The sequence below is a fragment of the Thermobia domestica genome, chromosome 3 (assembly GCF_964235325.1).
Source record: "Thermobia domestica chromosome 3, izTheDome1.hap1.1, whole genome shotgun sequence".
Lineage (NCBI taxonomy): Eukaryota > Metazoa > Arthropoda > Insecta > Zygentoma > Lepismatidae > Thermobia > Thermobia domestica.
Window position 1 is genome coordinate 243,819,152 of NC_137456.1, and position 14,165 is coordinate 243,833,316.

At 37.6% G+C, this 14,165-nt stretch overlaps 1 protein-coding gene across 1 annotated transcript; it reads right to left on the reverse strand.

Annotated features, from left to right (window-relative positions):
* Positions 1 to 7,584: 7,584 nt before the first annotated feature.
* LOC145681603 (uncharacterized) lies at positions 7,585 to 13,961 on the reverse strand. The gene is made up of 2 exons (XM_081753227.1): positions 13,204 to 13,961; positions 7,585 to 8,160 (listed from the first exon to the last, which is right to left on the reverse strand). The coding sequence occupies exons 1-2, from the start codon at positions 13,206 to 13,208 to the stop codon at positions 7,797 to 7,799; spliced, it is 369 nt and encodes a 122-aa protein (XP_081609353.1). The 5' UTR covers positions 13,209 to 13,961; the 3' UTR covers positions 7,585 to 7,796.
* Positions 13,962 to 14,165: the final 204 nt, after the last annotated feature.

The window sequence follows — 14,165 nt, forward strand, 5'->3', positions numbered from 1 at the left end:
GAACAAGCATGACTGGCAGATAGGAATACTGAACACAACTCCAGAGAAATGCATGCTGAACTTACGTTATAGCTACGCTTTGGTGATTTGCCCTCAAGGTCAATCGAGTGGTAATTCAGTTCCGTCTCTGTTCTTAAGCCATGTTCGTATTACTTCGAACAGCTTTTGATAATGAAAAGCATGCCTCTTAATATAACAGACTTCTTTCGCGTAAGAAATCGAAACTCAGTTGGTCAGAGCAACTAGTCTGTAAGAATTAGGTTGTTAGTTAGTTAGGAGCCCAGTACGAGTAAGGGTTTTTATTACTATTGTTTTTATCTTTTTTATGTGAGGAAAAATCAAATTGTGACATCGCGATATCAAATGTATTTGATTAGGTAGCTTTGTCTTAGCTAAATTTTAAACATTAGTAACCGTCGAAATTATTTCACCAACTGATCACTTACTGAACATTTCAAACACGTCAAACCAGTGGCATAACATGAAGGTTAACCTCACCTCCGCAGTCCTTAGTTATGCGTCCGTACTTTCAAGGGCGGACTAAGGGCCGGGCGACTGCCCGGGGCGCCAGAGAAAGAGGGGCACCAAAACGAGCCTCAAAAAGTAAATTTTATAATGTGCTTTCTACTGACGTTTTTGGTTTATATTCTTGTAAAGTAGTGGCAATTATATGATCTTTTTCCATTTCACTATGGAAGAAGAGTGTTTCATAGTACTAAGAGGGCTGTATCGAAAAATGGAGAGATGGCACGTAGAATAAAGAGTGTTAAATAATAATAATAATAATAATAATAATAATAATAATAAATATGAATGTCTTTGGAGAGCCGAAATTATGTGAGACGAACAATGATATGTAGAGGTTTAAGATGGGTGGTCATAGAGGAGGAAAAACCAGGATTTTTCTCTCTCTGACTCTCTAACGTTAAGATTATGTGCTGAAGGTAAGAAGCATAATCATTCTACAATAGGTTGCTTTTACGTAGAATATCTATTACTTGAGCTCCCCTCCTTCGGGCAACTTTGCTTATGTAGTAAATTCAAAACAATTTCAATTTAAGACAAATATTTATAGAGAAAATTAAACATTTAATAGGGAAATCTGTTATCAAAATATCCAAACACGTAGATAGAAGACTATGTAGTGAGAAACATTGTGAAACTCTAAAATTCTCCAAATTAGAATTAACATTTACTGGAAAACATTCGTTATGCATCAGTGAGCACAGGAGAAATAATTACGAATCTGTTTGCAAACAAAAATTAGACACACTAATGCAAATGCGACGATATTTTCTTTCTTTCTTTCTTTCTTTTTTTTTTGGTATCGTCATGAGTTTTACACATATGTTACAATTTGATTCTTTCCCAAATAAAAAATAAATAAAATAACCTTAGTGATAAAGATGACAACAGTACTTCCACGGGATTCGAACCGTCTACCTTCGGTATACAAACTCGTTGCTTTACCTAACTGAGCTATTTGCTCTCTTACGTAAGCTGAACCTGTTCTACAGTAAAGACGATTTTTCATTACGATTGGGCTAACAATTCGTCTTTTTCCATAGGTAATTTCCACTATTTGCACTATCTATACGTTAATACTTAGCATAGATTCATATATTTGGAGTTCGCTGATAATGCATATAATAAGACATACTAGAAATATTTCGTTAAAATTTTCGTTTGTAGATCTAATCCACGCTTCTCTCAATGACATAGATGTCGCTGCTTCGTGTTGAACTGCAGAATTCCCTCGCGTTCTTGAAAATTTCCCACTTTAGCAGAGTTGGTAATTCTCGAGATTTCTGTCGATTTAATGTTTTTTGCTTCTAATTTCTTTATTTTAAGCTAATATCTAACACAAATATTAAAAACGGGTTTGTTATTAACCTGTCCTGCTGGGGAAACCTTCCGAAATTTCGAACATATAAAGAAAACGGAGATATTTTCAAAAAACTTCAAAATAAAGAGACGCGTCATTTATTTTGCTCATGGTAGTACATTATAAACATATGCTGAATTAATATTTTACTTGTAGTTGCAAATGGCTACTTTATTGGTTACAGCAAAAAACAAAAAAAGATGACTCGTGCAGGAATCGAACCCAGGACCCTTTTCACGGGAGTCAAGGATGCTCCTAACTGCCAGGCCGTCACTTGATAACTTTTCGGTTCGTGTCATACATGTAGCGAGTTGGAATCTTTAAGATGCTTTTCCCCATTATTTCTGGCTATTGTGTTCCTCCAGTTTGTAATATTAACACTTTAAATGTGGGCTACTGCTTCGCGAAGGATGGCTCCGAAGTGCATTTACCGAAGTCTGCTTTCCCTTTGTTAGTTAAGCTGGATCGCTAGTCACCATTAGGGTAAAACTTTCTCACTAGATGGCAGAGCTCATTGAGATACATGCGATGTTGCCACATGAGTTACGGATAGAAAAGTGTTTAGACACGGCCGCATTTTATACAAAGAGAAATGAGAGCTTTTATTTCCATTTTACTCAATACTGCCTGCTTTAAAATATGAATTAATTATATTCTTTGATCAAAAGTGATTTTTAACTTATGAAACGTTATTCGGATCTATTAAACTAGATGTCTTTACAGTGCAGATTAAGAATGCCTATACTAATACAAAATCATTACATAAATTTCATCTTTTAGACAAAACAGACTCTCAGTACGCTCAAAAATGGTGTTTTATACGCCTAGTTGTAATCCTTGGTGTAAAACTTATCTCTACTTTAGAGACTTAATGTATCATGGCTAAAATCCCCTTGTTTTTTGGTCAAAGAGCAACTCAATTTGCATTTAGGAAGAAATCATATCATTTCTATGGTAATAGTTCCTTAGAAAATGGCAGTTAAACGTTATACATTTATTTATAATTTGATGCCTCTACGGTGCAGATTAACGATACGTGTACAAATACAAAATTATTACCTAGGTAGATAGGACAAAACATATTCTTAGTAGGTTCAAAAATGTTATTTTATAGGCGAAGTTGCAATCCTTGGAGCAGCTTTACTTTAGGGGCTTAAATATCATGGCTAACATTCCAGCGTTTTTTGGGCAAAATTCGACTCAAACTGCATTTAGGGGTAACGAAAACTACTTGCATGGTAAAAATTTCTTTGCAAATTACAAAGATATACGTTTATCTATAACTAGATATCTCAAAGGTGCAAATTAAGAAAAAGTATCCAAATACAAAACCATTAAACAAATCCGATTTTTTCAACAAAACAGACTCAGTTCCTTCAAGCGTGGTATTTTGTCAGTTGTATTCCCGTGCAGGTATTTTGTAAGTTGTGTTCTCCAGTGCATATATTTTGTAAGTTGAATGTCTTAGTGTAACTTTACTTTAGATGGCATAATCATCAGGCCCGTATCCAGGGGGGTCTAGGCGGGCGGAGCCGCCTAAAATTTTCACCGTAGGCTTGCAAATGAACTATAATATTGTTGGATCGAGCCCTCTCTAACTTCAGCCGAGCCCCCCTACAATTTTGGAGTGGCTACCGGGATGATATTCATTATGGCTAAAATTCCAGCGTTTTCTGGACCAAACATGGCTACGTTAAATGAAAACTATCACCAACTTTTACTAGGTTCCTTACTTACATACAGATTTGTTCCACAATCCAGGTGGAATAAGGAAACTGAGATAGGGCTTTATGCAGAGTCGTTTTAACGTATGATTAGCGTCACACTAAAGGCCTGACTACTGCAGGAAACATATATTAGTCTAACTTTTTAGTAATCACGCGTCAGAATGACTCTGCATAAATTCTCGCAGAGAGTAAAACTACGCGATTAGCACGGGTATTAGGGTGCCGAAGGCGCTATTTGCAATTTTCTATTTTAATATTTCACGATTATAGTCTGAATCTAAAAGAAGCAGTGATGATGATTATCGAAATGGTGGACTGAAGGAAGTGGGGAAAAATCCGAGAAAATCCACGCACACTATGGGTCCTACAGAAAGTCTTCCTGGCGAAAAGTGGGATCGAACCAGCGATCTCGTGCGCCAGAGGTGTTCTACCTACCAAGCTATTTACAGCTAATTTTATTAAAATCTACTAGTATATTTAACCTACTTCATTTCTCCATGTGTTCTGCAAGTATTTGCTTTTGAACCTTGATTGATGTACTTCATATACAACACGATTTTCAACAATAATAAGCTCAAGTATGAATTCTGTGATTCTTGTTTATAGTGGCATATATTCAAAACAATTTCACGCTATATTTTAGTACTGGTTCATACTTGACACTATGCACACCTGAAGATAATAACAGTTCCGAATAAGAACACTTTTATCCAGAAACACCCGCAGGATTTTCCCAAGGCCGGGGAAGGGGCAAAAGCCCGACATACATTGATGCGCATAACGCATGATGCAAAACAGTTATTATTCAGGCATAATGTATATCTTTGTGGACTACATTAAATACGTCTATGTTAAATATTCTAGTAGGTGTAACCAATATAATGTTCCTTCATGTGTGTTTCTGGGTAAAAGCGTTTTGAAACAACCAAACACCTTTCGAAAATGCAGGGTAAAGCGATTGTCCCCTTGCCTCCACTGCGTACGCTCATAGTCTGGCCGGGTTTTTCTCATGTTACTTTTCTACAATACATGTTCTAAGCGAGGAAAGGAGAATTAAAAATATACTCCAAAAAGATCTGTCATCATAGGAAGATGAAACTCGGCATTTAAACTCCTCCTTACATATTTGTGACGACATTGTCCATCCTTTTCGGAAATTCCAACTGTAGGAAAGAAAGCAATGTAACTGCTACAATATCTTAATTTCCCATGTGTTCATACTGGCCAAAGTGAGTAAGTATTTTAGCAGTGTACAATAAATGTAGAAAATAGAAGTAGGATTCACTTGGATCTTTTTTGTTTCACTTCGATTGATATGCTACTCTATTGGGGAAGAGGTTTGAATATTTCTCAAATAGTATTTCCATAAAATTATTCTTCTCATTTGAGGAATGAGCATTTCAACTAGTTCGTGTCTGACGATTAAAAATTGCTCCAGCCTATATTTTAAAACGAATTATGTATTCTTTTTTGATTTTAAGAATATATTTATGGGTCTTGAACTTAGGAACACAATTTTAGGAAGCTAAATATCAAGTTTATACGCAGATCTGTGACTTTAATCTATTTTGCGTTGCGTGGAAATTGCTCCATGCATGGCTTGTAGATTAATATAGACCTTTCACAGTTCACAAACAAATCATCTTTCCTCAAACTGATAGTTCTAAGACTGTTGGTTTATTGGGAATGTAACATCCCTTTCAGCACCGAGACTATGTGGGACATGCTTCTACAACTTGGCATCCTAAACTAAATGAACTTCCTTCAGGAATCAATCTCTTGATAGGGTTGATTCCATAAATGTTACATTCTTTTCATTTTCGCGTGAGTATTCCCAAATAGAATATGACCTTCCAGGATACATACTGTCTTTCCACTCGGTATGAACACTAGTTTATTAATCATATTCTCATTAAATAGTGAACATGATTTCTTTTTTAACATACTGAAACATCTAATAATAAAAACAAAATATACTAATATTGTTTCGTTCCTCTTCTCTTTGTTTTCACACAGACCAGTATTTCATTGACAACATTGTGTTTTAAAAAAGGTGTGTTCAGTTCACAGTTAAGACAGAGATATGACAGGCACTCGAAAGCGCCTCAGGTTATATTTGCTTTGCTCTTCTGCCTGGTGGTGATTCACCAACTTGCTACTTTCATTTCAATTACTTGTATATTTAGTTTCGGATGTAAGCTTATTTTTATATTTTATTAATGGAAAGAAATCTAGAACACCCTTCCTTTTGATCTACCTAGGTAGAATCATACTTTCAGCCTTATATTATTACTTTAGACAAGAAGAAATATCTAACAGAATCTAACCATATATAAACTCTAATACTACAAGTAATGGCTGTTCCTTCGACGAAAAGAAAAAAAAGAAGTGCACTTGATGAAGATTCGAACATGGATCAGCTGATTGGTAGGGTAGTACGTTACCCACTACGCCACATACTCGGGTACTTGTTTTCAAGCTATACACTTTAAACATTCAGCTTGCGATTTTTGCTTCTGTCGTCTTAGCACATAACAGTTTCTCTGCTTTCCCGGCTTGACACACTATTAGTGTTTTTTGTTATGTAAATTGCATTTGCAAACTAAATGGACCTTATGCAGTGTCGTTTTGACATATGCTTAGCGTCATACTAAAGGCCTGACTAGTACAGGAAACATGTTAGTCGAATTCTTTAGTATGGCACTAATCACGCGTCAGAACGACTTTGCATAAGGCCCAATATGTTTTAGTGTTTTGCCATAATCCACAGCAGTAAAAGTTTTTAAGTTCAATTACATTAAGCGAACTGATTTTCTCGTATCTTCCATCGCTTCAAGGGGCAAAAGATACTATCTCGCGGAAAACGTGCATAAACTTATGTAATACTAGTTCTACACTTATGTAGAACCAGGTAATACTAGTTCTACATACAGACATAGTAAGATCACTAACTGGCAAAGTAGGGATGTATAAAGGTAGCCTCGATTTTTGTGGAGATCTGTGTTGAATTGGCCCTCATACCGTGAGTTTAATGCGAATGGAGTTACGGCGAAGGTCAGTTGTTAGTGTGGGTATATCCAACATACTACCTGGTTGAGGCAGCTCAATTACACCGTGAACTTCCGTAAGGACAGAGTGAACATGAGACTTTCACAGAACGTCATAAGGGCGTGTATGCTGTACAACTTCAAACTGGGGTCAAACGCAGCTGCAGCGGGACGGAAGATATACCAGGCCTTTGGTGAGAGTGTCGTGGCTACAAGTTTAAGGACGGTGAAAAAACACTCGAAGTCGCGCAAATGCGGGAAGACCATCACACGTACAAAATAATCTTCACGCAGCAATTGAGGCGAACAATGGCCAGATATATGAGCCGGAACTACAATTCAGTGTGAGTGGAGAAAACATTCGGCAGGACCTCCATCAACTTGGGAAGCACTACAAGTTGGGTCGATGGATCCTACATGATTTGATTCCCGGCCAGGAGGCAACGCGAGCAGACACTTGTGTTTTTGTTATGTCTCATCTGAGGAAGGAACCATTTCTGGACAGGGTATTGATATGTGATGAGAAGTGGGTCCTGTACGAAGCTTCACGGTACCGTCATCATTGAGTAACATCCCATGAAACGGTTCGAAAACAGCCGAAACCAGCACTGTACTAGAAGAAGGCTCTTCTGTGTGTTTGGTGGACTGCTCCCGGCATCGTGCATTGGGAACAGCCACCAGCTGGTCCGAGCATCAATGCAACTGTGTACTGTCAGCAGTTGAGCCGGGTTCAAGAAAAACTCAAAATTCTGGAGCCAGCACTTTTGAATCGCAAATGAGTCCTCCAGTTACAGGACAACGCTAAGCTCCAGGTGGCTAGGATAACCAGGCATTCCATTCTACACCTTGGATGGGAAACACTACAGTGGGTGGACAATGAATTAGGAATTACAAACAAATTTATATTTTATAACTATATTTCACGTTGTAGACTGTGCTTATCCATATTTCAGAAGTGTATAGCTATGCACATATTTTCCACATCATTGGCGACAGTTAGTACTTGGTACGTCCACCTTTTGTTCTAATAACAGCCATAATTCGTTTTAGCATGCTGGCGATACTCTGTGCCATCTTTTCAGTAATAGCGCTTCATGTTGCAATATTCTCTGAAACAATTGTTTTAGTTCAGGAATATTAGTTCGCACTGGACTGCTGACCATATTCTTCATAATATTCCATATCCCTTTGATTGGATTGAGATCTGGGCTGTTCCCTGGCCAGTCCAATATTTTGATGCCGAGCTGCTGCAGATGACTCATGACGAATTTCTGGGTACCACTTAGTTATTCGAGGCATTAAACAAGTATATAGGGCATGTTTGTGCAGTTCCTTCCTCATAATGTCCTCAAGAAAACACAATGGCCCAATTCCATGCACAGATATCACACTCCAGAACATAAGTTTACTGGGGTGCACTTTCCTTAACACACTCTGACAGCGACTGTTCTCCAGGATGTCTCTACATAAGTTGCTGCTCCGACTCGTCGTAGAAACACACCTGCAACAAGGAAACGCAAGTAAATTTTAGTTTAAAAATCAGTAATGCATTATTTTTAATTGTGATAAAATGTTGACCATGCCTGCAACAGAATGTGATCAATGGACTGAATTCGTTCATAAAGCAATAAAACAAAGAAACATATTTGTCCAATCTTTCGTCAAACTCTGAGAACAAACAGGCTCTCACTTGTTACTTGTTCGCTGCTGACAATGTGTGGGGTACTTGCATGCTTACCTTGTATGACTTCCCTATCCCCATGCAGGTGCAGCTTGACTGTTTCACCGGAAATATGGAACGTTTCTGCAAGGTCATCATACTTAAGACCAGGGCTGCCCACAAAGGGGGGCTATGACGTCATTGAAATATTGGGGGGTTAAAAATCTATATAAATATGTTTGAGAGGGTGTAAAAATTAATCGAAAAGATTTTTCATGGAAGAACACCTACGGATAGACAATTGGGGGGGGGGTCCGTCATGGACATAGGGAAGCACCACTGCTTTAGACCACTGTCCTCCTCGATGACTTTTCAGGACGTTGTCACCCAACACATTTGTCGTATACTGCCAGATTCATCTGAAAGGTTCACATCTCTCGAACGGAATTTCTGAAACCAACGCCTGGCAGTGCGTTAACTCCAAATGCTTGGCATGCGGCGACTTGATGAAGCAGCTGACAGGGCCATTTGAAACGTCTCCATCCACCTAGTCTCTCCAAATCGAAACCGAATCAAGAGTTATTAAACAGAAACCAATAATAATAATAATAATAATAATAATAATAATAATAATAATAATAATAATAATAATAATAACTGTCAATTCGAGTTCAAATAACTAAAGCCCGGCAGAAGGGACTTACAGGATTGACCGAACTGTCTTGTTCTTATCAAAACGCACCAACTGATCCAATATTTCCAATCAAAACACAAAATTATACTCTTAAGCAGGGATAAACAGTAGGCTACATATGCAAGTGAAACACAAAACTTCAATTTTTTAATAATTTATCCAAAAACGACTTGATGGTGGTGTATAAGTGCTGTTACGTTAGAACAACGCAAATATACTCTTAAAACAAGAATATATAATTATTAGAATCGACAACAAAAATATGCTAAAGCATTAATAGTGCAGAAAGTCAAATTACCTAGAATTCGGAATTTCTGAATCATTTATGATTAGTAACCTAACAAATTTCAATTGAATAGTTTTGAATTCTCAGGAAACTAGATTAAATTCACATTTCCATTTCCTTCAGTTAAATATTAAACAGTCAAATCCATGAGTAAAGCTAATCGATTCAATATATTTGATCAAAAATTCCAAGTTAATCAGCAATTAAGTCAATTTCCTCTCTTTCAAATCTAAATTAGCGCGCTTTTACTTATGTCAAAAATTCCGTGAACAACCAGCAAACAATATAAACTCTAATTTATCAACCTTCAAAAGTTTAACTCATTCAATCAAATGCAACGTTTTCATTAACATTTTGTCTCAAATTTAAAATACTACTCTAATTAATGCTTTCAAAATCATGATTCATAGACTGCTGGAGAATAGAAATTCAGCGTTATTATCAATTTGCAAAAACCAATTCTATGCGATATCAAAATATATAAATCATTACCTGCTGAAAAGAAATAATTTTGAAATATTGGATTTCTCAAGTTCAATAGTAACCCGGGATTAGCCAATATAACGCAGTTAACCCGTTCGTTAATTTTATCCTTTCGATCAAAAATTCAAAACTTACGTCCGAGATAGTTAAAACAACAGAAAATAAGTCGGGAGAAAAACAATTCGACTATGAAGCCAAACAGGCCCGTGCTGGGTCACTAACGAGGGCGGTGGACAAGTCTACCAAAAGGGCGCCCATACAAACGTGATATATATATATATTGTGTAACTTAATTAATATACTAAACGTCGCTAGGTGATTCCTGACACCGGAGATAAAACGAAAAGTATAGACCAACCTGGGCGTAGAAGTGCCTCTGAGCCATAACCACCCGAAAATTTTCGAGAAAATGCAACAGCAGCCATACTCGAGAACAAAATGTCGGATCGAAATCGTGCAAAAAGGAATGTCCATTATTTTTATTCGTAGATTCCATTAGTGTACAATAGGATGTAGTGCAGTGGCGGTGAAAGGGTGACTCCCAAAGAAACTGAAGTATTTTATCAAACGTATGTGTACACGAAACAGCTGTGAAGAATAACAGTTCACAGTCTGATATTGTCAACCGTTGACCGCATTGCAAAGATGACATTGCAGAAGCAAATTTTTCCGCATGCGGTCAAACACACCTGAAATTTCGGAGGTGAATGCCACAGCTATGTTAACTCGAGCAACAAGTTCTTCGGCTGTCGTGGCTAGTGTTGAATACAAAAGGCGTTTCATAACGCCCCAAATAAAAAATCAAGGGGTGTGAGGTAGGGTGAAAGAGATGGTCATAACACAGGTCAATCTCTCAAAATCCAACTATCTGGGAATGTTTCATTTAAGTAGGTCTGCATATACATGTCAAAATGTGCAGGTGCACTGTCATGTTGGAATCACATCTACTGTTTTATGTTCAAGGGCACATGTTCTAACAATTTTGGGAAAACATTACGTAAAAATAAATTATACGTACTTCCACACAGGCAGCCCGGTAACAAATAAGGTCCTACCTCAAAATTATCCACCATATTGCACCGCGCGCTCACTCTAAATCTCCCTGCTGATCGTTCACTAGAGTTGCATGTGGATTTTTACACCCTACACATGGCTACTGCTACTTTCAGGACGATCTTTGATCATTCTCAGTACACTGTGTTCAAATTCAACTGTCCACATGGTGCAATTTCCTCCGATTTCATGTAGGGGAAATTGAAGAGACCCTATCTCCCGAAGGCGAATATAGAGGCGTGGAAAAAATACCGGAAAAGTTACTCTCCTATTAGGGTGACGGTTACGATATAGACGCCTTGCCTCTGGGATATTTCCGCTTATCTTTCCATAAATGAGGTGCATATATCTGACAGCTCGTGGACAGGGTAATCTGCCATTACGCAGGCACATACAGATTAACAAAATTAATTTTACTTAAACACCAATGTCTACACTTTTACACGACGTGAATACCTGGACACTACACTCTACCGTCATACGCAACACTTCCTATCCTGTTATACAGCAATTCCACACGTAAGGTCAGAGCATCGGATACTGTATATCACTCACAAGTTGCGTCAGATGCCTACTATAACATAGTCACGCTAATTTATGCCATCCACACCAAAACTGCAATACAGCCTTTCGCGAGCCTCTTGCAAGTGGCATACAAGGGACAATAATTCCGTTAAGTGCTGCTACGTCTAAGCAAAAGTGCCACATTCTCTTTCCTCCGTGTTGGTATTTCATCCACCTCCAAAGTACATAGAGAACGTCGAAAGAATATTTTCCACCATTTGTTGCATGTGTTTTCTTCTAGAAACAATTTTCTTCTAAAAAATTGTTTCACCAGTGACAAAATCAAAATATAAATTTGCTACACTACGACACTATTTTGGTATATTCACAATAGGAATATAGTTTTTCGTAAGTCAGGATTAAGGGGCGTTTTTCCAACTCCAAGAGAGGGGAAAAGCCCCTCGAAAGTATCCCTGGAAGAAGATTTACCTAACGGATAAATTAAGTATACTAAACCAGCGCATTTCTTTGTATCATTATGCAACGTGTACAACATCTCGTGTTTCATCAATTTTTGTTGCTTCTGTGTACAGAAGTATCATATTCCACGGAATTACATATTACGAGGAGGCGATCCTTTAATGCAGCTTACTTTAGGCACATATGTATCTGGAAAATCCCTTGTACACTCGTTGATCACATATGATCTTTGCATTTTTGAATACTACATGTTATGTTTCTTTACATACCGCCTGACTGCCCTATGCACGATCTTTTAAAACCTAATCTGGATCAAAGTTCTTCTTTCCATTTTCACACACTCGTAACTTGGACAGAAAGCCGTTTATTTACCACCCGTTATCAATAGCTAGAAGATATAACTGTGATACGTTAAAGAATTCCTTTTCGTTTATATTATTCTCCCGAGAGTTTATTCTGTGCAGAGACGAAATAGATCAATCACATATGTGTTCTCTTTCTTTCGAATTCTAAGTGTCCTAATTTGAAGATGTACTATTAGATCTACTTTTGATGGTTGAAATCTTGTACTTGATTGTTGTTCATTGCCCTCATTCAACGTTTGAGAAAACAGTCGACGGAATACTCCAGTGACGCTTGCCTTCTTTGGTAGGCACCCATGCGTCGCCACTGTACACTAATGGGATCTACGACTAAAAGTAATGGACATTCTCGTTTACCCGACTTCGATCCGATGTTTTATTCTTGAGTTATGACTGTTCTTACATTTTTCCGACAAATTTTCTTGTGATCGAGGCGCCAAAGGAGGCATTTTTACACCCAGGTTGGTGCATACTTTTCGTTTTGTATCCGTGTCAGGAGTCACCTCCTGAAGTTTATGTTAATTAAGTTACAACCTGTATATATACGGGCGCCATTTTATATGTTAAAACCCAAAGTTTGTTTAATAACGTAAATAGCTAAACTATGAAAACTTTTTTACTAGAGAAACATTTTTTAGTTCTTGTAAGATTTTTTGTCAAACAAAATGAAGGTAAATATATACTAATAAATCAATATAGCTATATTTTAGAAGTACAATAGGCACTGATTATTCCAATACTGCTCTAAAACATACAGGAATAATCACATGACAAGGGCGCCTGACGTAAAGGGCGCACTGTACCCTTCACGGGTTCTTCACCAACAGTATGATTCATTGTACAGAACTGTCATACAGAAAAATAAAACCGTTTATCTTTGATATGGTTTCGCTAGGGCGCCTTTGCAAAGGGCGCACTGTACCCTTTGCACGGGCCTGGAGCCAAATAGCACAACCACACAACACATACAAGTAAACGTGACACACCTACTACTAATTTCTAGAGATCAAATATTCACTCACCTCATATTTTTTGCTCAATTTCTCTAGATTACCTAGATTACCTTGGAATACCGGCTGCCACAAGCTCCCTCCATTCTCTCACGTCTGTACTTCCTGAACTATATCAAATGACAATTCGGGTGTTTAATGCCAGCCGATAATATTTTGATGTTTGACCAGGAAAAAGAGAAAATAGGTCAAAAATAGAATCTAGCACAAAGTGCAGCGTGAATCTAAGGATTCCACGTAAAATCTAACTGGTACAGATCAAAATATTGACCAGCAGTGACGGAAAATCACTAATCAAAATGGTCAGAAACAGACCTCTGCTACACAATGTAATTTCAAGCACATTTACCTCGGCCCACCAAAAAATATAAAAACTGAGCCTGATTATCACTGCCAATAACGGAAACAACTTGGCATAAAACTTCAAGAAAAATGTTAACCACTTTACTTGAGCCTTGAATGGGCTCCCGATTGAACCACCAGGCTCGCAGTTCCGGCCCCAACGCAAGAAAATGCCCGAGGAGCAAAAAATTCTATAAATATCACACACAAATAGAATTGCGAATAAAACTTCACATAATCTATTGCACTTATTAATCTTCCACTTATAATCACTGGCATTAACAACCAAATAGTCACGTCCTTTCCCATTTAATCCACTAGGAAACAGGCACATCGAACTACGTGCAAACTAAAGCGATCAAAATAATCCAGATCTTTCCTGTTGAGAAAACAAACCTACAAGTCAGCGAGCACTAGAGTAAGGCCGCGCTAAGAAGAGCTCTGACAACTCTCACGTGCGATCAAGCGCGATTGCCACGTTTATCTTCTGTAACAATACAATATAACAAGGGGCACATTTTGTGGGAAAAGAATCACCTATGTATTACAACAAAAATATTATTTAACATTATGCCTGACGAAATATTAGTCAAAAGAAACAAACAAATTAGTTTGCTTTAGGATAGTTTACA